General features: G+C 32.4%; 2 protein-coding genes across 13 annotated transcripts in view; both read left to right on the forward strand.

The window, feature by feature from the left end:
• Positions 1-24,129, forward strand: part of LOC127705825 (uncharacterized) — a 117,485-nt gene that overhangs the window by 28,427 nt on the left and 64,929 nt on the right. The gene's annotated exons all lie outside the window — the stretch shown is intronic.
• On the forward strand, positions 797-23,238 carry LOC127705824 (uncharacterized). 12 transcript variants are annotated; one of them, XM_052210179.1, is made up of 12 exons: positions 811-952; positions 2,081-2,190; positions 4,575-4,677; positions 5,417-5,529; positions 8,823-8,925; positions 10,215-10,327; positions 11,488-11,590; positions 13,036-13,148; positions 17,982-18,044; positions 19,794-19,896; positions 20,219-20,350; positions 21,716-23,125. In XM_052210179.1, the coding sequence occupies exons 4-11, from the start codon at positions 5,433-5,435 to the stop codon at positions 20,319-20,321; spliced, it is 798 nt and encodes a 265-aa protein (XP_052066139.1). In that variant the 5' UTR covers positions 811-952; positions 2,081-2,190; positions 4,575-4,677; positions 5,417-5,432; the 3' UTR covers positions 20,322-20,350; positions 21,716-23,125. The 12 variants fall into 12 exon arrangements, 3 of the variants coding, with proteins under 3 accessions (XP_052066139.1, XP_052066140.1, XP_052066137.1); XM_052210180.1 differs by having other exon boundaries at positions 20,219-20,317; XM_052210177.1 differs by having other exon boundaries at positions 812-952; positions 20,219-20,340.

Here is a 24,129-nt window from a genome sequence, read left to right on the forward strand (position 1 = left end):
CTTTACTGGATTATTCAAATACGTTAAACATGTATTCGTCACCCAGTATTTTTAATCAAAATTAATCACCACAGAGTAACTGAAGGTTTCTCAATGACAATATACGCCGACTATATCTGTCTAGACGACAACCGGTGATAATTCTTTTAAAACTTTCAAATAACATAAGCTGAAATACGCTTAGTTGCATTATCAGTGAATTAAGCTTAGTTGTACACACTAATAGAGTATAATACTAAAAATTGTAATTATGATCTTATTGTATTGACATACATACATACAAATTGTTATATGCTACTGTTTCCTTGCTGCTTGACTAATGGTGAATATAGGATACAAAAAGAAAAATGAGTAGCTATCATCACGTTTTTTGTGTTGTTGGTAACCTGTCTTAACATTTTATCCGACCACTCCTTCATTCATATTCTACAGCATTCAAAACCATAGTCAAATTAATCATGTTGATAAAAATGAAATAAGAAAACAAACAAAACTTAACCCAAAAGAAAATTCAAAACGGAAACGTTTTTTAACAAATAGCGAAATCGAAAACTCAAGTACATAAAAACGAATGTATAACAAATGTCCTATTTTTGAATTGCTCACCTTTTTCTACAATAGCACTCACTTAAGATTATGAGTCATGATTCGTTTGTTTCTGATAGTACCAAATTGAATGTAACTTTAGCACAAGAAAATTTCAATTCACAAGATTCAATCCTAACATTTCCACGAGTTCAGTTCCATGACTTGAGCATGACCTGAGTATTTGTTTTTTTTCTCTCTGTTATATGATTATATTACCCCAAACCATTCCCTATTATATGAAATGGATGATGCATTATTCAGAAACTGAAGCGCAGAATTGTTCTACTCAACATATAGAGTCCTGTACCGCAGCATACTACAGTACATTAAGAGAGTCAGCGGGAGACAAGGAGGCAATATGCAGGTCAGATTGTGCTTTATAGACTTGTTTTGTTGTAGTGTTATCATATATTTTTGATTCAAGTCATACTTAAAGGTACACCAAGATTTGCTGATCAACTTTACAAGACACTAGTTAAAGATCGTTGATGTATTTTCGAAAAACTAATTTATCAGTAAAATTTGATATAATATAAACAGTCATAAAATGGTCAATTTTGTACCAACATAGTCAGTTAAAACATGTAAAACGATAAAAAAAAAACTACGAAATAGCTAATTTTGGTGACCTAGACAGGTGTTTAATCATTATATACATGTAGCAATGGTATTCTTTACCAAATCAAGCTATTTACGATACTATATTGAGGTGAGGGTAGGATTTTCTATCATCTCTACAAAGCCTTGCTGACACAATGTGACTGTGATGTCATTAATATCATGTTATAAACGAGATTCGATTTTTTTTTAAGTGCATCAACGTTTATTGTAAGGACATTTTTGCTAAATAAACATTAACCACGAGCGTCTCCCACACCCTCTATATTGTGTCTACGCATGTCCAAGTCAGATAATAATGTTTTTGCATAAATGCGCTATTTGCAACATATTTACTGTCATGTAGTTTTACTCATATTGAAATACACACAGTATATACATTCAATTTATTAATTGTGAAAACAATGTTTCTGTTGTATTGACTCTTACCTTTTCCCATGTAAAACAGTTGTGAACATTATGTTACATCTATAACAGAGACGGAAGATAAATTTGTACTAAAGCGATATTCAAAATTATGAATAGAGATATGAGAGTAAAAAAAAAAACGAAAGACGACAAAATGACAATCAACAGTGTACAAACACAACATAGAACATATAAATTACATATATTGTCATCAAACAAACTTTAAAAAATGAAGTGAGAGGATGTCTTCCATATAGCAAAACGTGAAGTTGAATCATAATGCTGGCACCTACATGTATTCGTTCTTTGTATGAAGTTTTTGAATTTGCTTTATATTTGCTGTATGAACTTACCTTGAAAATTTGAGCAAGTCGACAAAATCATGAGGAAAGTTAGTGTCCATGGAAATTTTGATATCATATTTAGTTTCTGTTGTATTTCATTTATTTATTTATTTTGAAAACAGTGTAGTAAATATCTATCTGGAATGTTTGCAAACAAATAATTCGGACTGCAGTTTAGAGGCAGGTCAGGCCATTGCCAATGCCAAAACGTCTCTACACCAGTACCATTGTTGTAAGTATATTAAATACTAATTATCCTTTGTTTTACATTAAATTGTTACTATTAGTGTGGAGTTTGTAGCGTAATCGTCAGACTACTTTCTAAAAGAGAGTCAAAAGATCCCATTGAGTCGGGAAAAAATTGACAACGCCATGGCTACAAAAGAAAACGACAAACCTTTGAAAATAGTGGAATTAATTACTTTTGGAGTGTCAAAAACTCGTTGGAAGTACTTGATAAATTGCATGCATATATTGGTGATTTTGAATCGGTTCAAAGTTTAGATTTTTCTACCCTATATACCACTTTGCCTCATATTTTCATTAAGAAAATATTCACACACCTAATTAAATGGGCATTTAAAAAGTCTGAATGCGAATACATATGTTCAAACTCTTTTAGGTCATTTTTTAGTAGCAACAAACAAAAGAACTATGTCAATTGGACATGCTTTGATAGATACTATATCTGCCCTTGAATTTTTACTTGATAACATTTTTGTTCGCTTTGGAGATTCCGTATATCGTCAAGTTATCGGAATTTCAATGGAGACTAACTGTGCACCACTTATTGCGGACCTGTTTTTGTATTGTTATGAGTTACAATTTATGACTAAAATCAGCAAAGACCCATCGAAACAACATCTGATACAAAAATTTAACAATAATTTTAGATATTTGGATGATATATTGGCTCTCAATAATGACGACTTCAGTATGTATACTAAAGAAATTTATCCTGTTGAACTTACTTTGAATAAAGCTAATACTAACAATGACCACTGTCCTTTCCTCGATCTTGATATCTATATCATTAATGGGAAGCTTTATACAAAAATTTATGATAAAAGAGATGATTTTTCATTAACTATCGTTAATTATCCATTTTTAGATGGTGACGTTCCCTTGTCACCATCTTATGGTGTTTATATATCTAAACTTGTACGATTCGCTCGTGTATGTAACAACGTATTAGATTTTAGCGAGAGAAATTTATGTATTACTGAAAAATTATTGCACCAGGGTTTTCGATATCATAAACTAGTCAAAACATTTACTAAATTTTATCATCGGTATAAGGACATCATTCGTAAATATAACTCAACATGCAGATATCTTATACGTTCGGGTATTTCACATCCAATCTTTTATGGTAATATTCTTTACAAAGCACAAAAATGTCAGTATTCACCTCAACAGCTAACAAAACCTTTAAACAGACTTATTAAGAAGGGATATAGTTACGATACTGTTGTCCTGTCATTAAAGATTGCATATTTTGGCTTTAATATTAATTCACTTATAGGGTCTTTGCATCGGAATTAAACATATTTATTCTAAAACCAGTTGTTGGCATGACACGGGTTATGTTCTTCTCATATATTTTATGACGGTATAATACAAAACCCCTAACAGGAGGGATTGTGCCTGAAATTCATATGATGAAGACATAATCTTTTAATCAGTTTAATTGAGGTCTGGAGCTGGCATGTCAGTAACTGCTAGTAGTCATTTGTTATTTATGTATTATTGTCATTTTGTTTATTTTCTTTTGTTTCCTATTCTGACATCGGACTCGGACTTCTCTTATACTGAGTTTTACTGTACGTACTGTTGTGCGTATGTTTTTTCTACATTGGCTAGAGGTATAGGGGGAGGGTTGAGATCTCAAAAAACATGTTTAACCCCGCCGCATTTTTGCGCCTGTCCCAAGTCAGGAGCCTCTGGCCTTTGTTAGTCTTGTATCATTTTTAATTTTAGTTTCCTGTGTATAATTTAGAGTTTAGTATGACGTCCATTATCACTGAACTAGTATACATATTTGTTTAGGGGCCAGCTGAAGGACGCCACTTTTACGTTATGAGGTTGTAAACCAATCAGCACAGTTTGTTGAATTTTGGAATCTACATATAGAATAATGACATTTTTCTGTTTATCGGCAATTTGTCATAGCTGTATTGTTTGTTGTTAAGAATATAAAGTAAAATAAAATAGTAAGTAAACTATTTCTGCCCGTACAAAACGTCAGGATAGCTGTACGGTTGCATGATTGAAGTCGAGTGCATTTTATTGATATATTGACGTAAGCACGCGACGTTTCATCATTGAAACATGACGTCATTGCCTAATATATTCGAGTTTTGTGGTGATATTCACCAAGTTGTCCATATTACCTAATTCTTCACATTTTTCCTTTTAAAAAACGAGTTTTTGACTTAAACTGATCGTTTGTTACTCTTTAATATGAGTTAGGTATGCATAGAATTTATTTTTTATATAAAACTTGTTCTTAAACCCAAAAGATTGAAACAAACATTTGTTTTTTTTCACTCGGTTATATAATCATATTACCTTTTATCATTTCTTATTATTTGAAATGTATAATGCATAATTCAGAAAATGAAGCGCAGAATTGTTCTACTAAACAAATCACGTCCTGTGCCACAGCATACGTCAATGTAATAAGAGAGTCACCACAAAACAAGGAGGCCATTTGCAGGTCAGATTGTAATTTTAGACTTGTTGTTTTATAGTTGTCCTCATCTATATCTGATCAAAGCCATGCAAAAAGATACACCATTTTTTTTATCATATTGACGGAACATGTTGTAAAAAATCGTTGATGTATTTACAAAAAAAAAAATGATCCTTAATATTTGGTACAATGTAATCATTCATAAATTCTGTCCCGATTTTGTAAGCAAAAATAGATAAGATGCCAACATGTCTGATCTGTGTACTGAGGCAGGTGTAATACTCTTTGATACATGGAAAATGCTTTGATGAACCCAAATAAACTATTGACGTTACTATAAGTTCAAAAATTTGTATTATCTGTACGTATGCTTTAAGAAATGAATACAACGGTTAAACTACGGTTAATGCAAAAGTGATGTAAAAATGGCAAAATTTATGACAAAACCATGGCAAAAATGAACGACGACAAAAAGACAAACAGCAGAATACTAAACATACATACATACATAACCAATTAATGGGATAATACGTTCAACATAGTCATCCAACTTTGAAATATTTAATGAGAGTACATCTTCTGTATATCGCACACTGAAGTAAAAGCATGATATAAACGTCTTTCATTTCTATGCTCCTGTATGAATTTGCCACACATAAAAAAATGAACAAGTCGACCAGAGGAAGAGCACAGTTAATTCCCATAGAAATTCTGATATAACATTTAGTTCCTATTCTTTAACATTTGTTTTTGTATTTTGAAGTGTGATAAATACCTATATGGAATGTTTGCAAACATATTCGTCTGACTGCAATTCAAATGCAGTTCATGAGGCCACTGCTTATGCAAACACGACTCTATACCAGTCTGGTTGTGGTAAGTACATTTAATTTTATCATCCTTTGCTATATATTAACAACCAATGTACCTTAAGGTAGATCAGGGGTATACCGCCATCTTGAATTGTACAATCACAGTAAATAATCTGTCTAGTTCTTTGCCCAAATCTGCAAATTTGGAGACAGATTTACAATTCATTGGTTACACTGTTTATTTATATAAAGAAAACTTAGTTATTCATTGCATTATCGAGAAAGCTTGACAAATACCAAATATTTGTGCTTTTAGAATTAATTTTTCAAATAAGCCATTTAAGGGGAGACAACTCTTTTAGTACAAAATTTATACTGGACATATAGGGAAATTTTCATTTTGTACTTGTAGCAAGAAAACAAGTTCGGTGACACCATTTTTTCTTTTTATTTTCTTAAAATATATTATAAAACATATCTTCTCATATTTTATTTCAAAATTCTGTCTCTTAGATTTCTTTGTATGCACAAAAATGTGTTTTTTCATGAACAATCTAAGCAAATTTTGGCAATTTTGAACGACTCGTACTTAAAAAAATAGCAAGGTAACCCATACTTTTTATCATTTTTTTGAAAAAAGCATAGTCAAATCTTCATTTTGGCAAAGTATAAGAAAATTCTGTCATTTTTTTTCTATTCCACTGAACTACCTTAACAGTTGTTTGTGCACGTATTGAATGAGTTCCACGTTGATATAGTGTATAAGTAGTCGCCTCTCCGTCTTTAATCCTTCAATAAAAACTACAAATCAAATACAAAAGCAATAATGAGAATGACATTCAAAGTAAGCCAAACGTCTCCTGCTATAGTTATTTTTTTTTTCTTTGATTTTCACAAAATAGACACTTTTTAAAAAGTAAACAACAACCTATTATGTCAGTTTGTTTTCTTCATACATCATTGTAAATATCATGAACTTTTATGCTACTTCCATACCAGTGAGAGGTTAAGCTTGCTATAGAAATAATGTTAATTAGGAGCCAGCTGAGAACCACCTCCTTGTACGGGATTTTCTCTCTGCGTTGAAGACATATTGTGGCCTTTGGCTGTTGTCTGCTATTTGGTCGGGTTGTTTTCTCTTTGACATATTCCCCATTTTTAGTCTCAGTTTATTAATCCATCATTTTCTACAAAATGTTTCTAACCAATGCAGGAGCCAAACGTCTTCTGCTATGGTTATATCATCCTCGAGACTTTGAAAATCACATTTAGAGTACAATTATTGAGTGTATTTTGGGATAAAACTACTGTAAACCAACTTATTTTCGCGGAGACTTTATTTCGCGTTTAGTCCTTTCTAGCCCAACTTGCGACGATTTAATTTCGCAATTTTCACATATACTTGATGTAATTAGACAAGGAAAGATCCAAGTTTTAAATTTTCGCGACGATTTATATTTGCGTTATTTTTCTTCTCGTGAAAGACGCGAAAATAGATCGCCCGCGAAAATTAGTTGGTTTTCAGTATTCAACATGTTCTAAGTATCTAACTGTTTAGGTTTGAACTGTTTATTTGTGTATTTCTCTGTCCTTAATGTTTTTGCATTTATTTGTACTGTAGTCCTGTCATGTAATGTTGTCCTTTTAGTGTTATGTTTAACATTGCCATAAATGCGCTCGGTTTGGCTAGCCACAAAATCAGCTTCAACCCATCAGTTTTTCTTACAATGTCCTGTACCAAATCAGGAAAATGGCAGTTGTTATCTTATAGTTCGTTTCTGTGTGTCTTGCATTGTCTTTTGTTTTTTGTTGCACGTCAGTGTTTCTGTTGTTTCGTTGTTTTCCTCTTATAGTTGATGTGTTTCCATAGGTTTAGTTTGTAACCTGGATTTGTTTTCTCTCAATCAATTTATGACTTTCGAACAGTGGTATACCTTTATTTGCCTATTTATTGACTACGTTAAATGTGTTGCTAATGCCTGAGACTATGCAACAGTAGATGTGGTATGATTGCCAATGGACAACTCTCCACAAGAGACCAAATGAAACAGAAAATAACAACTATTGGCCACTATACGCCTTCAATAATGAGCAAAGCCCATACCACATAGTAATGTTTTTTCCTTAAAAAATTATTTAGTGTATTTTAGGATAAAAATATTCAAATTATTTAACATCTTCAGTTTGACTATTTATTGACTGATTTTTTTTTTCGTTACGCCCGTCGACTTGGTTGTATTAAACATGACAGAGTCACGAAAGGTTTCTGATGAATTCCAATAGGTCTCCACCATTTTTCTACATAAGAAAATGCCTATACCAAGTCAGGAATATGACAGTTGTTGTCCATTCGTTTGACACATTTGATGTGTTTCAGCTTTTAATTTTGCCATTTGATTAAGTACTTTCCGTTTTTAATTGTCATCGGAGTTCAGTATTGTTGTGATTTTACTTTTTTTAGAGTATTTTCGAATAAAACTAGTCAAATCATATAACAATTTCGGTTTGCCTATTTATTGACTAATTTAAATGTGTGTGTAACGTCCATAGAATAGACTAAGCTGTATTCACAACTGATCTTAAACATTATGGAGTCACTAAAGGTTTCTTAAAACCAATATAAGACATTTTTTCTTAAAATGCTTTATAATACATCTTTGTATTGTATTGCCCCTCATGTTAATATTCACTAAGTTATCAATCTTAATTGATTTTCCACTTTTACGTTATGTAGTTGTCAATCAACAAAAACAGTTTGTTTAATTTTGAAATCTTCATATAGAATAATGACATGTTTCTGTTTACCGGCAATTTGTCATTGTTGTTAGGAATACGAAGTAATATAAAGTAGTAAGTAATCTTTTTTTACCTTTAAAAAACGTCAGGATAGTTGTACGGTTGTATGAATGAAGTAGAGTGTATTTTATTGATATATTGACGTAATCACGCGACGTTTCTTAACTGAAAAATGACGTCATTGCCTAATATTTTCGAGCATTAATCCCTGTCCATGATCTTAAAAATATTTGGCGGTAAGATCAAGGGAAAATGTACGCATTTTTGTATTTCATTGCCCTTCATGTTAATAAAATAAAAAAGTTTTGTTGTGATATTCACCAAGTTGTCCATATTACCAAATTCTCCACATTTTTTCTTTTAAAAAAACGAATTTGTGACTTAAACTGATCGTGTGTTACTCTTTAATGTGAGTTAGGTATGCATATGTTTTTTTATATAAAATTAGTTGTTAAACCAAAAGATTGGAACACACATTTGGTTTTGTTTTCACTCGGTTATTTGATTATATTACCTGTTATCATTCCTTATTATTTGAAATGTATATAATGCATACTTCAGAAAATGAAGCGCAGAATTGTTCTACTAAACAAATTGAGGCCTGTGCCACAGCCTACTTCAATGCATTAAGAGATTCACCACGAAACAAGGAGGCCATTTGCAGGTCAGATTGTACTTTTAGACTTGTTGTTTTATAGTTGTCCACATCTATATTTGATCGAAACCATGCAAAAAGATACTCCATTTTTTCTGATCATATTGACGGATAATGTTCATGATGTTGTTCAAAATCGGTGATATATTTTTTTTTTAAAATATCCGTTATATTTGGTATAATGTAATCATTCATAAAATAGTTAATTTTGTTCCGATTTAGTAAGTTAAAACAGATAAGCCGCCAACATGTCTGATTTGTGTACTGTCAAAACTATTAGATACATTGAAAATGCTTTGATGAACCAAAATTAACTATTGACGTTACTATAAGTTCAACAATTTGTATTATCTGTACGTATGCTTAAAGAAAGGAATACTACGGTTAAAACTACGGTTAATCCAAAAATGATGTAAAACAAATTTATAACTTCGATACTAGATGTATATCATTGAAAAGGACAAGGTAACATTTAGGGCTTATTTTGCCTTGTGGATTCCCATTACAAAAAAACATTGTTTGATGCCACTACTTATCACATCGTTTAAACACCACGAACAATGATTTTCAGAGTTTGTAAATACGAGATAATTAAACCTTGATAAAACAATTTGACTATGACGTCATGAATGTCATGTCATCAACGAGATTTAAAAATGTTTAAACGAAAACGATAGTTATTAAGACGTTTTTTTCTAAGGTAACATTGTATACGATGATATGGTATGAGTGCCAACGAGACCTCTCCATCCAAGTCACAATTGGTAAAAATGGAAACAATTATAGGTCAAAGTACGCTCTTCAACACGAACACGAAGCCTGTATGTACACAGTGCACTTCCATATGAGTTCAGCGACATGACAATGCATTGAATTAGTAGCGATTTTATGCAAAATCATTATTATCTGACACCATTAAGACAACAGTAGCCAAAGATATGTTTCAGCAGTTGTGTTCAGTACCAAATAATCAATATTTAATTTTTTTAAATCAGAGATCGTGTGAAAAATATTTGAATTTTTGGAAAAAAAATGTTAGAAATTGTGTCTTGTCCTATGTTAAACAATTGAACATATTTAGTGCGATGCCATCCTCTGTATATTGGAACGTGATATAAAAAAATACTATCGTTTTTCGTTCTACAAAAGAAGTTTTTATTATATTTGCCTGATATATATATATATATATAAAAGGAATAAGTCGGCAAGAAGAGGAACACGGTTAATTGCGATGTTATTTATTGTATTTAACATTTGGTTCCTATTCTATCTCATTTTCTTAAATTTAAAAAAAACAGTGTATTGACTTTACATCTGGAGTGTTTGCAAACACATTTTTCTGAGTGCAATTTGGAAGCAGGTAAAGTGGCCATTGACGATGCCAGAATGTCTCTAACCTACCACGATTGTGGTACGTATATTAAATCTTTACAAATTTTTGCTATAAATTGAATCTATCGTACGTTCTTTATAAATAAGAACCTTGATTCAAAATCATGATTGCCAATAAAACGTTACCACGTTACAACCTGTGTACCTTTACAGTGTCCACCAGTATGCGTATTTGATGAGCCCCACGTTGAAATAATAATATTCATAAAATGTATTCACCATTCAAATATTTCAGGCTTAAGTACGATTAATTGTAATTTCAGTTAGTTAATGTTAGTTATACAAACATATAAAGTATAATACTAAAAATTGTACTAATGATATTATTTTATTAACATACATACATACGAATTGTTATGAGTTACCCTTTTCGTAATGTCGATTTATCAAGAGTATCAGAATACAAATAGAACAATGTGTAGCTATCATGTGTATATGTGTGTTGTTGGAAACCTGTGTTGTTAAAATATCTCCGTCAACTCTTTTAAATAAAATATCTATTCATCTTTTCAATAGAACTCGATTAATATTGTGAGTCATTATTTGTGTTTACTCATAGCACCAATGTATCTCTTATACGTTAACATCCCTATTCGTAAGATATAAATATTATATTTTGACGAGTTCAATTAGGATAAAGTAAAATTACAAAAATACTGAACTCCGAGGAAAATTCAAAACGGAAAGTTCCTAATCAAATGGCAAAATCAAATGATAAAACACATCAAACGAATGAACAACAACTGTTATATTCCTGACTTGGTACAGGCATTTTCAAATGTAGAAAATGGTGGATTGAACCTGGTTTTATAGCGCTAAACCTCTCACTTGTACGACAGTCGCATCAAACTCCATTATATTGACAAAGATACATGAACAAAATGTCACATGCATATTCAATTAAAGTGATCATTGGAATACTCCGTGTGGCTTCATGATTTAGTATTTTGTTCTTTTCAAAAATCCTATAGTCCAACTAGGTGAATAGGTGAATGGCTCTTTTAAAAAAACAAATTTATGACTAAAACTGATCGTATGCTACTCTGTAATGTAAAACCAAAAATTTCAAATGAGTTGTAAAACTACAATTTGGAAGAAATGATTGTTTTTTCTCGGTTATATGATGAATAATTCTTTAAATCTTTCCTCAATTTTTGAAATTGAAATTGCTTTATTCAGAAAATGAAACGCAGAATTGTTCTAATCAACATATAGAGTCATGTGCCGCAGCCTACTACAGTGCATTAACAGAGTCTGCGGGAGAAAAGGAGGCAATATGCAGGTCAGATAGTTGTTTATAGACTTATCGTGTTAAAGTGTTATCATATACTAGTACTTTTGATCCAAGCCATGCAAAAAGGTACATAACATTTTAATGATCACAATTGCAGAAAATATTGTGTAAATATCGTCAATATTTTTAAAATATATTTTATCCGTAAAATTTAGTATATTGTAAACATTCATAAAATGGTAAATTCTGTTCTAACTTTTGTCAGTTAAAATGGAAAAAGACGTCGAAATATCAGATTTTGTATACTCTTGCAATGGTAAATTCATTTGATTCATAGAATAATGCTATCCTGACCGAAAATAAAAAATAATTTGCAAAACTTTAAAGAGAAAAAGGTCAAGTGTTTTCATCATTGTTATTTTGCATAAAAAAACGGAATATAGAACATGTAACAGTTAAACGATTTATGAGTTTGAATGTCCCTTTGGTATCTTTCATTCCTCTTTTAAACGCAAGGAAATGCACAATTGATGTCAAGAAAAAATTAAGAAATTCGATACTAGATGTATTTCATTGAAAATACAAGCTTTATTTTAAGACTTTATTGGCCATGTGAATTCCCAATAAAATTAAACATTGTTTGATTCTACTTCTTATCACATTATGTTAGTACCAAACAAAAGGGTTTTCCGAGTATGAAAATATTAGCGAAGCCTTGGTGACAGACTTTGACTGTGACGTCATACATGTCATTTGATAAATGAGATTTTAAAGTTTTTAGGCGAATATACGCTACTTGTAAGGATATTTTTACTTATTTAACATAGACAACCAGCAGTGTATTTGGTACTAAACACTAGCAACCTACTGTTGAAATAAATCTTTGGCGACTGTTGTCTTCTTTATTGTGTCAAATAATCATGATTGTGCATAAAATCGTTACTAAGTAAATGTAATGTCATTTCTCTGAACTCATATAACATCTTTTTATATTTATATACAATCAATATTTAATTTTAAAAATCACAGATCTTGTGAAATGTATCTGATTTTTGGAAAAAAATTGCCAGAAATTTTGCCTTGTCCTATGTCAAACAATTGAACATGTATACAATATTAAAAGGTAAGACCGGCGATAGATACCAAAACGATATTCAGACTATATAAATCTATGACAAAACAATGGCAAAAATGAAAGACAACTAAAGACAAACAACAGATTACAAAACACCACAGAGAACATATAAATGGGATAGATGCGTTTAACATATAGTCATCAAACTAAGTGCAAAGACATCTTCTGTATATAGGAACGTGAAGTAAAATCATAATACTAGCGTTTTTTCGTTCTACATAAGAGTTTCTATTTTATTTGCTCATATGACAAAAAAAAAAAACAAGTCGGCAAGAGGAACACAGTTAATTGCCATGTTAAAATTTGTATTTTACATTTAGTTCCTATTCTATTTCATTTTCTTAAATTTAAAACACAGTGCAATGAATTTCCATCTGAAGTGTTTGCAAACACATTTTTCTGACTGCAATTTGGAAGCAGGTCAAGATGCCATTGACAATGCCAGAATGTCTCTAACCCACTACGATTGTAGTACGTATATTAAACTAAACTATCTTTTGCTATAAATTGAAATCTATCGTATAATTTAAACGAGAAACTTGATTCAAAAACATGTTTGCCGATAAAACGTTACCACTTTACAACCTGTGTACCTTTACTGTGTCCAGCAGTGTGCATATTTGATGAGCCCCACGTTGAAATAATGATATTTATAAAATGTATTCACCTTCCAAATATTTCAGGCTTAAATACATTTAGTTGTAATTTCAGTTAGTTAAGGTAAGTTATACAAACATATAAAGTATAATTTTAAAAATTGTACTGATGATATAATTGTATTGACATACATGCACACACATACACATTGTCAAGCACAGCTCTGATTCCTTGCCCTGATTTAACTATACTTTTTTGATATTATGATTTTTTTTATGACAAAAGATAGACGTGCTGTAGTATATTACTTTTTGTAAAAGTGTTTTTGTTTATTTGTAATAATTTTTGGATCTGTTATCTCGGACGTTTCCACCAGAAAAAAAGAATTGGAATATTTTTTTTTCTGTTTAGTGTTTCCTTTTTTCCCTAAAATTTACTTCCCTGTTCCCTCTCCACTACTTGCTATTTTATCTCATCTCTTGTTATTATCCCCTTGACCTTTTTTCCCCTTACTATTTTTAGTTCTAGTTCCAACTCTTTTATATCTTGGTGTACTGATGGCAAGTTATTCACCAAGGTTCGTTTTATCTAATAGTGTTATCGATATGTAAAAGTTGTTAAACAATGTATCGATTTTTTTACTTAAAACCACCTCTAACATCCATAGAAATTTAGCGAGTGCACCATTATCCTGATAATATAACAAAAAATGCGTTTTCGCCAGAGTAGAAATACAAAATATATACAAAAAGAAATCTGTGAATTTCAAAATTTGGTATTACAAAATGCAAATTTTAATCTTATTAAATTAGTGTTCCGTTTGTATGAACGAGAAAAAAACAAATTAAAAGACGTGTAAATCAAAATAATAAATATGAGGAAAAAGGTAACAAAAAAACCCCCCCCAAAGAACGGCAACATAGCATATAAACTAACACACATGCATGTACTTATATACTTTAAACACATACAAATGTATATACACAAAAGCACCCCGACATACCCATTTGTGTACATATATCTATATTGCAATATTACTGACCCCATCTTAACCGTACATGCAACTCTCCAAAGTCATTACTGCGGTAAAAACCATGCACAATGACGGTCAAATGGTGCGGGTACAATCGGATATTAAAAGAACGCCAAGCATGGTCGAGCGAATCATATTAAAAAATACACAAGGTAAACAATCCTGGTAGACACATTGTATCCGCAAACGGCCATCAGACAGAAAAAATCTCGGAATTCGTATACTTCCATTTAAGATCTCATGTAGGAAACCCGCCTTCTCACATTCAAGACACCACAGATCACCTTCGTAAGATGGAATCCATGAACCCTCTTCCCCCGGAAACTCTCCTTGTCATTTTAGATATCAACCCATTGTATACCAACATACCATGATGACAGATTACAATCGTGTAAGGAAATATGGGTCTTGCGCAACACTTAACAAGTACCTACCGAATATTCAGTCCAGCTGCTTACCTTGGTTCTGAAATGCAACAAATTCACCTCCAATGGTGAACATTACCTTTAGATAAACGAGACAGCAGCGCCAGGGAAAAAATTACACGGTCTAACGCCAATATTTTCATAGGCAAATAAGAAAAACAAATCATTTCAACAACGTTTTCTAAACATAACTAGTAATTTTTGGGGCCCTTTATAGCTTGCTGTTCGGTGTGAGCCAAGGCTCCGTGTTGAAGGCCGTACCTTGACCTATAATGGATTACTTTTATAAATTGTTACTGGGATGGAGAGTTGTCTCATTGGCACTCATACCACATCTTCCTATATCTAATAACAGCTGATTTGTTTTTTGAAGATGACCTATTAAAGTACAAACAGACGAGGCGAAGCGAAATAGTTCCGTTTATTATAACATACAATCCCGTCTTCACTAACCTTTCACGTTGATCCGTACCGATTGGCAGATTATTGCTAAAACAACCAAAATTATCCAGGATCTTTCACAATAGATGGGCAAACGATACCAGAGGGATAGTCAAACTCATAAATCGAAAATAAACTGACAAAAAAAATGAAAAAAGAAAAACAGACAAATAATAGTACACATGACACAACATAGAAAACTAAAGAATAAGCAACACGAACCCCACCAAAACTGGGGGTGATCTCAAGTCATAAACCTCATGTTATAGTTTTTCGTAGACCAGCAAGTCTGAATGACTTTTTTGTGAGAGCTGATGTCTCCTATAATAATAGCCCGACCTCCCCGTAAGGCAGGATTATATGAGTTTGTATGCTGATTGCACATTATTGCAAAATGTCCATGGTTGTACTACCACACTTGATTTCCCCTATTAGTCTTTGTTAAATATGAATTCTTCAAAAAAAGAACTGTGTTTCTTATGAAGAAATATTAGTCATGAGTAACATTTAAGCCTGTTCAGTACTATAGACAAAATTTCACATGATCTTTCATTGCATATAAGAAAATAACCATCAATCAAAGTTAACCAATCAAATTTTCACCTATTTTGTCCTGTGACCAAGCTTTGGTACATTTGTAACAATGTAACCTTAAGTTTCCAAAATTCAAGGGAATATTTTTTCTCGACCCTTTCTCGTATGCAAATGGATGTGACCTACTATGATTTGATGGTATAACACCTAAACAAAACGCATGTCAATTTCTAGTGAAATGCATGTGAGTATGTTTATGCATGCATATGAGGTCTCTCTCTGACTGAATCATAATTCCATTTAGTGTCGACAGATACATAAGACATAAGTTCATTCATCGAAACTATATGATCTTGCAGAATACAGGAATAAGTTGTAAGAATACCGTATAGCGGGTTATTTTGCTGGGTGCAAAATTTCGCTTATTTTCGCGGAATGACTAAAATCGCCAAAAATACATTCCGCCAATATAAAAGTGTACGTTGAAAGGTAGTGATAAAAGTTCTGAATCCGCCAAAATAATAACCGCCAAAATATTTCGTGTACCTTATTCAATGAAAATAGTGAAATTTTACACCCGCGAAAATAACCCGCTATACGGTAACAGAATGAAGAAATTTATAAGCAAATGCATCATTTTACATGTACTTTAATTATTCCCAATGTATTGCCCGTTGGACTACTCTGTCTTATTTTTTGAAGTAGGTACCAGGCAATTATTAATTTTCATATGGTTCACTGTTGTCGTGTAGAACAATTAAGAAGTTACTTATATTCAAGGCAAAGCTATGATTTCCAAGTTGAAATATTGTATAAACATTCGCTCCTCCGCCTTCAATCCTTCTATGATAGCTATCAGTCGTTTTGACGATAAGATTGATATACTAGTATCATACCAACTGCTACCATACATTATATGTATGTTGTCGGAAAATATGAAATTTATTTGTATGAGCTTTAGAAACAGGACGAAAAGCGAGGCTCCGCCGAGCTTTTCTCCTGTTTCGTAGCGAGTACAAATAAATTTTATATTTTTCCACAATGTACATATATTGTGTTTATCCTGAAACTACTCCCAATACTTGAAATTTTAGTTGATAAAATCTCAATCTTAGTTTCTAGTTTCTCAACGAAATCGACAGAGTTGAAACGCGGATCGCGAAGAGGACCCCAAAATGAACTGGTTAGGAAACAGTAATATTCATATTCATATATTTATGTCAGTTCGAGGTATAGTGGTAAGACCGATGGCTGTAGTGCTGAAGGGCCCGAGTTCGATTCTCACTCGGGTGCTAAAGATTTCATTACAAATGTACATCAGAAGTGTGATTTTAACCCTCTCACACACACATCTCTGGTACCCAGACCGGAGTTTAAACTATAATGGGTACTATGGGGCCTCGGTTGGTCAAAGTTGCTCCCGACTTTGACCTTGAGATCAATTTGCTGATATCTGTTCGATTTGTCTGTTCCCGCCGGGCAGCCCGGTGGTTCTCTCCGAGTACTTCGGCTTCCTCCACCATTATAACAGACTCTGCCCGATGTCCTATCACTCCCTCGTGATCGGGTGGGGATTGTCGTTGTAAATATGAAAACATTGTAAATACGTTAGTGGCACATCTCCATTAATCCACATAAGGACTGTACATGGATTCCACTGTACCCTCGTAGCCTTCGAGGGGTGTTCTGTAAACGGAGGAATCTACGTACATATACATACATTACCGCTAGCTCAACATTGAAGTGGGGTAACAAGAGACTTTTTTGTACAACTACAAATAAAGCAAACATTTATTTGTGTACCTGTTATTTGTACAATAGTTGTCTAATTGCAGGATAAATTCAATATATCGTTATATTTGTTAAGTTGCATTTACATATTGTAACTTAAAATGACATCTATTTTGGTTGATCTAATCATTAACTGCATCATGTCATATCGTTGCAACTAAAATTGTTGATACAAAAATCTTTCTCCGTAAGTTCTAGCCAAAATACGCGATTGGACATTGCTCAGATGTACGGTCAATGATATTGAAAGTAAAGTTAATTCAATACTAAAATACAAGTTATTCATTTTGATAATTTTTTTCTAAAAATCACTGATTTGATCGGGTTGCAATTATTTATCGAGCGTCACTGATGCGTCATTTATGACGTACATGTAACGCGTGTTTGATGTACGTAATTTATAAACCTAGTGTATATGATGAGCTTTTATTTGCATATGATTTGGTACAAATCCAGAATATATACAAATTATCTCCTTTTCAGATATTAGTGACAAGCCGAATTCAACATCCTCTGAGAATTTGACATCTTCATTGTCAGCTGAAGGTAAAACAATATTGTACTTGAATATTCTACACAATATAATAGAGAATTCAGTAGTGAATCAACTTTAATCCGGAACGATCATATTGATCTTATCAGCTCTTTAAATACCGAACTCCAAAGAACATTCATAACGGAAAGTCCCTAACCAAATTGTAAAATCAAAAGCTGAAACACATCAAACGAATGTAAATAACTGTCATATTCATGACTCGGTACAGGCAATAGCTTGATGTACATGTACAAAAACGTTTTATAGCTAGCAACACTAATTTTCCGTTTTTTATAGCCAGAACGGTAATCTAGCGTAAAAAAAAATACACGTTTGTATCTTTGCAGGTTTTACGCTTATTTTTAAGTTGATGCACTTTCTTAGATTTAAATGTTGCCATACATGCAAAGTTCATTAAAACGGTTGTTTAGTTACAAATTGAATATTGTTTTTACATACTTTCATTATGAATTATTTGGAAAGTTGTTTGTTTCATTGCATTGAGAAGGGAGTTTTTGAAGAATATAAACCATAAAATGCAAGGTACCATCTTTTGTGTCTTCGAATTCTAAATTTCTCTATATGAAACGTTATCGACAATGTCTAGAACACACCCATTATTTGATTAATTCAGATGCGGAAATTGTTGAGTTGATCTTACACTAGAATATCATGAAATTGCATTTCAACCAATTTAATAATTGTATGTAAAACATTAACAAGAACATAAAACACCTGGAAAGGAAAATCTTCTAACCCTTTAAAATATGAAGTTTAACTGTGTTTTTTTTCTCGATTGATTTTGCAATATTTGCATTGTTAGCTTATTTATTCAACTGTTGTATGGTGCTTTATTTTTAATGGTAAATAAAAACAATCAATTACTATTTTGATTTTAATTGTTTAATGAATGCAATATTAACCATTTAAACAACTGGGGTTTATCATTGCTCAAATCGAAAACATCGATTCAAAAGATACAAAAAAAAGCAAACAAGAAGTGAAGATGGACTCCATATTGAGCCAGACTGTGTGCATCCACCGATTGAATGGTTCTTATTAAACATACACCACGCACGAAAGCTTGGAAATCCAAGTTCAAATCCGAATATGTTCTATATTTTAGAAAATGTATTCATGTATTTTTAGGATAAAACTTTTTAGAACTCCATCACATCTTTGGTTTTGATATTTATTATATAATTCAAATAAGGTAAACTCGTGTTCGTTACGCACACAGACTTAGTTGTTTTTACAATTGATATTAAACAACAAGAAATCACCACTGAATTATACTCAAACAGGTCCAATGGCGTTTTCCACCAGACACAACCAGCGATTGATTTCAATTATATGTATATCATATACGAATGATAATTGTTCCAACGATTACATACATCTATGATAATTTTTTAAATTTTGCAAATACCTTCAGTATAAATAAGAAGTAAATATTTTTATGAGAAAATTTTACTTTTGCATGTAGGAACCGTGTGGCTAGGGAGAAAAAAATACAAATAATCTTTCTCTGAAGCGAGAAATAATCCGGAATTTTTAATATATATAAAAAGAAACTTGTTTTCATTAATGCAAGATTAATGTGTATATTAAATGTGTGTACATCCCCATGACGAGGCTCCACATCTACTGTGTTTGTATTAAATTAGTGTTTTAAAGAGGACATATTAGGCATGCGGTTCTATGCTGTTTCAAATTTCTTTCTTTAAATTATAAGATAATTTTGTTTTTACCTTATTTAGAAGCGGAAGCGCGGAATTGTGCGACTCCTAGAATACAGTCGTGCGTCTCAGCATTAGAGAGTGCAATATCACAGGCAGGAGAAGACAAGGTGAAAAGATGCAGGTCAGATTTTGTTTTATATAGAACTTGATTTCTTCCTTATAGACTAAAACATCGCTCTATAGATAATATTCGTTTTAATCAACATATAACATATAACATATACTATGCTATGAAATAAAAATGGCGAATTGAGAACAACAGTTACATCTTCAATAACTGAAGGTAGCTATCGGCAAACAGATTTTGTTAGGGAATTAGAATTTTGACGCTGCTGTAGAAACTTAGGATTCACAAAATAGTATAACAATTGTACATGTTTAAAACATCAATAATCGAAATTTGTTTCTATGATATTTCATTGTTTTGTTTATTTTTCCAACAGTGCCGGATATATCTATCTGGAATGTGTGACTACAGTTGGAACTTACTGCAATTTGGATGTAGGTCAGGCCTTAATGGAAGTCAACAAGATGTTATCTCAGTAAGGCTGTGTTAATGACAGTGGTAAATATATGTAATCCTTATAATATTTGATATACATTAAAATGTTAACATTAATGTGTTACACTAACTAATATTATGCCTTAAACCCTGTACCAAATCTAACCACCTTTTTATAATTAGTAGTCTGTACTTCAATATTACGATTTGGTTATTTTCTCTGCTTGTAGAATATCAGTCAAAAAGGTTCCCATCTTTTTAGTAATCTGTATTTCAGTAGTACAATTTGATAGCTTCCCAAGCTCTAGAAATGTCAGTCCCTTATTATGTGTTTATCTTTCGACGTAGTCTGCACGTCCATCACAAAACTTGGTTGCTTCCCCAGCTCGTGGAATATCAGTCCCAACGGTTATCTTCTTTCTAGTTGTCAATACTTCATTAGTACTACTTTGTTGCTGTCAATGCTTGTGGATGTCAGTCACTAAGGTTAGTTTCTTTCCAGTTGTAAGTCATTCAATAGTACCATTGTGTCGCTTACTCTGCTAGCAGAAAGTCACTCATAATAAAATGTTAACATCTTTCTAGTAGTCAGTACTTCGGTAGTTCAACTCTATCGCTGTCACTTCTTGTGGAATTTCCGGTGCTTACTCTGTCCACAAAATGTCAGTGTAAAAAGATTACATGTATCACCTTTCAAGTTGCCAGTATTACAGTGGTACAACTGTGTCGCTTTTACTGTCAGCAGAATGTCAGTCTTATGAGTTATCATCTTTCTAGCGGACCTCTCCGTTGCTTCTCTTTTATCACATTTCAGACTATATGTACTTCAGTAAAACCTGTCCGCAGACTGCCAGTCTAAAATATTATCATATTTCTAGTACTTGAGGAAATGAACTGGATTACTTCCATTGCTCGTTGAATGATAGTGCAACTGTTATCATCTTTCTTGTGGTCATTACTTGAGTAGTACAACTGGGTTTATTCCATTGCTCCTGGAATTATAGTCTCAAGAAAATAATCTTTCTAGTAGTCAATACTTGAGTAGTACAACTTGGTCGCTTCTCAAACTCTTGGAATGATAGTGCCCAAGGTAATCAGTTCTGTTCTTTAGTAGAAAAACGGAGTACAGTCCTTTTGGTTATCATTGATGGTCGGTACCCAAGGAAAATAACTTGGAAGCTTATTCATTTTATCATAGTTTACGGGTAATACTTTCTACGTGATGCATACATAATTGTTAAACTGTGTCCATACATTTTCGGTTTATAAAATTGGCATGGTGTAAACAAAAATTTTTTTCACGAGGCATATATTTTATTTCAATTACACTTTGTTTTTCATCTCTTTATTTTGTTTCTTTTGGTTTTTATAACGTTCATGAAGTTATTCTGCATTCAATGTATAGCTGTTTAACATAATTTGTTTTCTTTCTTTTCAGGTAATGGTGCCGGAAGTATTATTTTCACATTTTTTGTGATGTGTTTTGGACTTACATTATATTAGCTTGTTTAGATGCCATATTGTAATACAATCTATATAAACAAACCTAAAGATACATGTATGCATGTTTATCCTAAATGGAGGTAAATTGTATGGCTTTCCAAATACCGTTTCGATTCCTAACATCACTGAAGAGACATTATTGTCGAAATCCGGATATGGTGTACAAAAACCTTTGCACCTTTTGTTTGCGGTATACCATCTTTTCCGCAAGTTTATTGTTTTCTGTTTAGTATTAAATTTATAATTAAGACCCATTTATTACATCGGTGATCCGTTTATTTGGCAATTGCCAATAGCAGTCAGCAGGGTTTAAGAACATTTGTTGTTCGACCTGTTAGGCAAATGCGTTTTGTTAAAATATACTTTTTCACTTTGTTGGTCTTTTGAAAAATGTTGTTTGTGCTGTATTTAGACCCCTCTAACAAGAAATTTGTTTTGCATGCACACGTATAAAAATTGCGGTTTTTATCCAACGCAATCATAGGTTTTAACGTTGTTTTCAATTTAGACTTGTTTATATTTTTTCGTTTGGGCTTTTATTATATTTGCCTTCGGGTTTATATGATCCGTGCATCCTATTTTGACTCCTCAAAATTCAAGAGTCTATCCTAAATTGAGTTAAATTGTATGGCTTTCCAAATACCGTTTCGATTCCTAACATCACTGAAGAGACATTAATTGTCGAAATCCGGATATGGTGCACAAAAACCTTTGCACCTTTTTTTGCGGTATACCATCTTTTCCGCAAGTTTATTGTTTCCAGTTTAGTATTTGATTTATAATTAAGATCCATTTATTACATCTGTGATCCGTTTATTTGGCAAGCGCCAATTGCAGTCAGCAGGGTTTAAGACCATTTGTTGTTCGACCTGTTAGTCAAATACGTTTTTTTAAAATATACTTTTTCCCTTTTTTAGTCTTTTGGAAAATGTTGTTTGTGCTGTATTTAGACCCCTCTAACAAAAAATCAGTTTTGCATGCACACGCATTAAAATTGCGGTTTTTATCCAACGCAATCATACTAGGTTAAAACGTTGTTTTCAATTTAGACTTGTTTATATTTTTTCGTTTGGGCTTGTATTATATTTGCCTTCGGGGTTATATGATCCGTTCGTCCTATTTGCAATAGACTCCTCAAAATTCAAGAGTCTATCCTAAATTGAGGTAAATTGTTTTCCTTTCCAAATACCGTTTGATTCCTAACATCACTGAAGAGAAATTAATTGTCGAAATCCGGATATGGTGTACAAAAACCTTTGCACTTTTTGTTTGCGGTATACCATCTTTTTCGCAAGTTTATTGTTTTCTGTTTAGTATTAAATTTATAATTAAGATCCATTTATTACATCGGTGATCCGTTTATTTGGCAATCGCCAATGGCAGTCAGCAGGGTTTAAGAACATTTGTTGTTCGACCTGTTAGTCAAATGCGTTTTGTTAAAATATACTTTTTCACTTTTTTTGGTCTTTTGGAAAATGTAGTTTGTGCTGTATTTAGACCCCTCTAACAAGAAATTTGTTTTGCATGCACACGTAAAATAATTGCGGTTTTTATCCAACGCAATCATAGGTTTGAACGTTGTTTTCAATTTAGACTTGTTTATATATATATACACATATACCGTAGGTTTGAACGTTGTTTTCAATTTAGATTTGTATATATATACACTGTATATATACAGTGAAGCCTGGGTGGCCGCGTGGTCTAGCGTGTCGGATACAGTGCAAGGCGATTTGGTGTCAAGATATCTCAGTAGCATTAGTTCGAATCCCGGCGAGGGAAGAACAAAAAATTTGATGTTTAGACGACGAATTATATATATACACTGTATATATAATTCGTCTAAATATCAATCCAACAATGTAAGTTTTTTGTGCTTTCCTCGCCGAGATTTAAATCATGATACTGAGATATCGTGGCACCAAATCGCTTTGCCTGTTACAAAACTTTGAATTTTTCGAAAAACTAAGGATTTTGTTATCCCAGGAATAGATTACCTTAGCCGTATTTGGCACAACATTTTGGAATTTTGGGTCCTCAATGCTCTTCAACTTTGTACTTGTTTGGCTTTATAACTATTTTGATCTGAGCGTCACTGAAAAGTCTAATGTACACGAAACGCGCTTCTGGCGTATTAAATTATAATCCTGGTACCTTTGATAGCTATTTACAACATGTCCGACGCGCTAGACCAATCGACCACCTAGACTCTACAGAAATTTCTCTAATTCTTCGTCAATTTATCCCTTTCTGCACCCATTGTGTTTGAAAATTTAACTGTCTCGAGTGGATTACATATCGTATCACACTCGATGCAGTGGCATATATATAATTCGCCTAACATCATCC

Source organism: Mytilus californianus, unplaced genomic scaffold (genome assembly GCF_021869535.1).
Source record: "Mytilus californianus isolate M0D057914Y unplaced genomic scaffold, xbMytCali1.0.p SCAF_6, whole genome shotgun sequence".
Classification (NCBI taxonomy): domain Eukaryota; kingdom Metazoa; phylum Mollusca; class Bivalvia; order Mytilida; family Mytilidae; genus Mytilus; species Mytilus californianus.

What these genes read in the sequence shown, in the direction of transcription:
- LOC127705824 (XM_052210179.1), top strand. Translation starts at nt 5,433, where the DNA reads ATGGAATGTTTGCAAACATATTCGTCTGACTGCAATTCAAATGCAGTT. An exon ending in TCTATACCAGTCTGGTTGTG is followed by an intron (nt 5,530 to 8,822) that starts GTAAGTACATTT and finishes TGCATACTTCAG; the next exon opens with AAAATGAAGCGCAGAATTGT. An exon ending in TCTAACCTACCACGATTGTG is followed by an intron (nt 10,328 to 11,487) that starts GTACGTATATTA and finishes TGCTTTATTCAG; the next exon opens with AAAATGAAACGCAGAATTGT.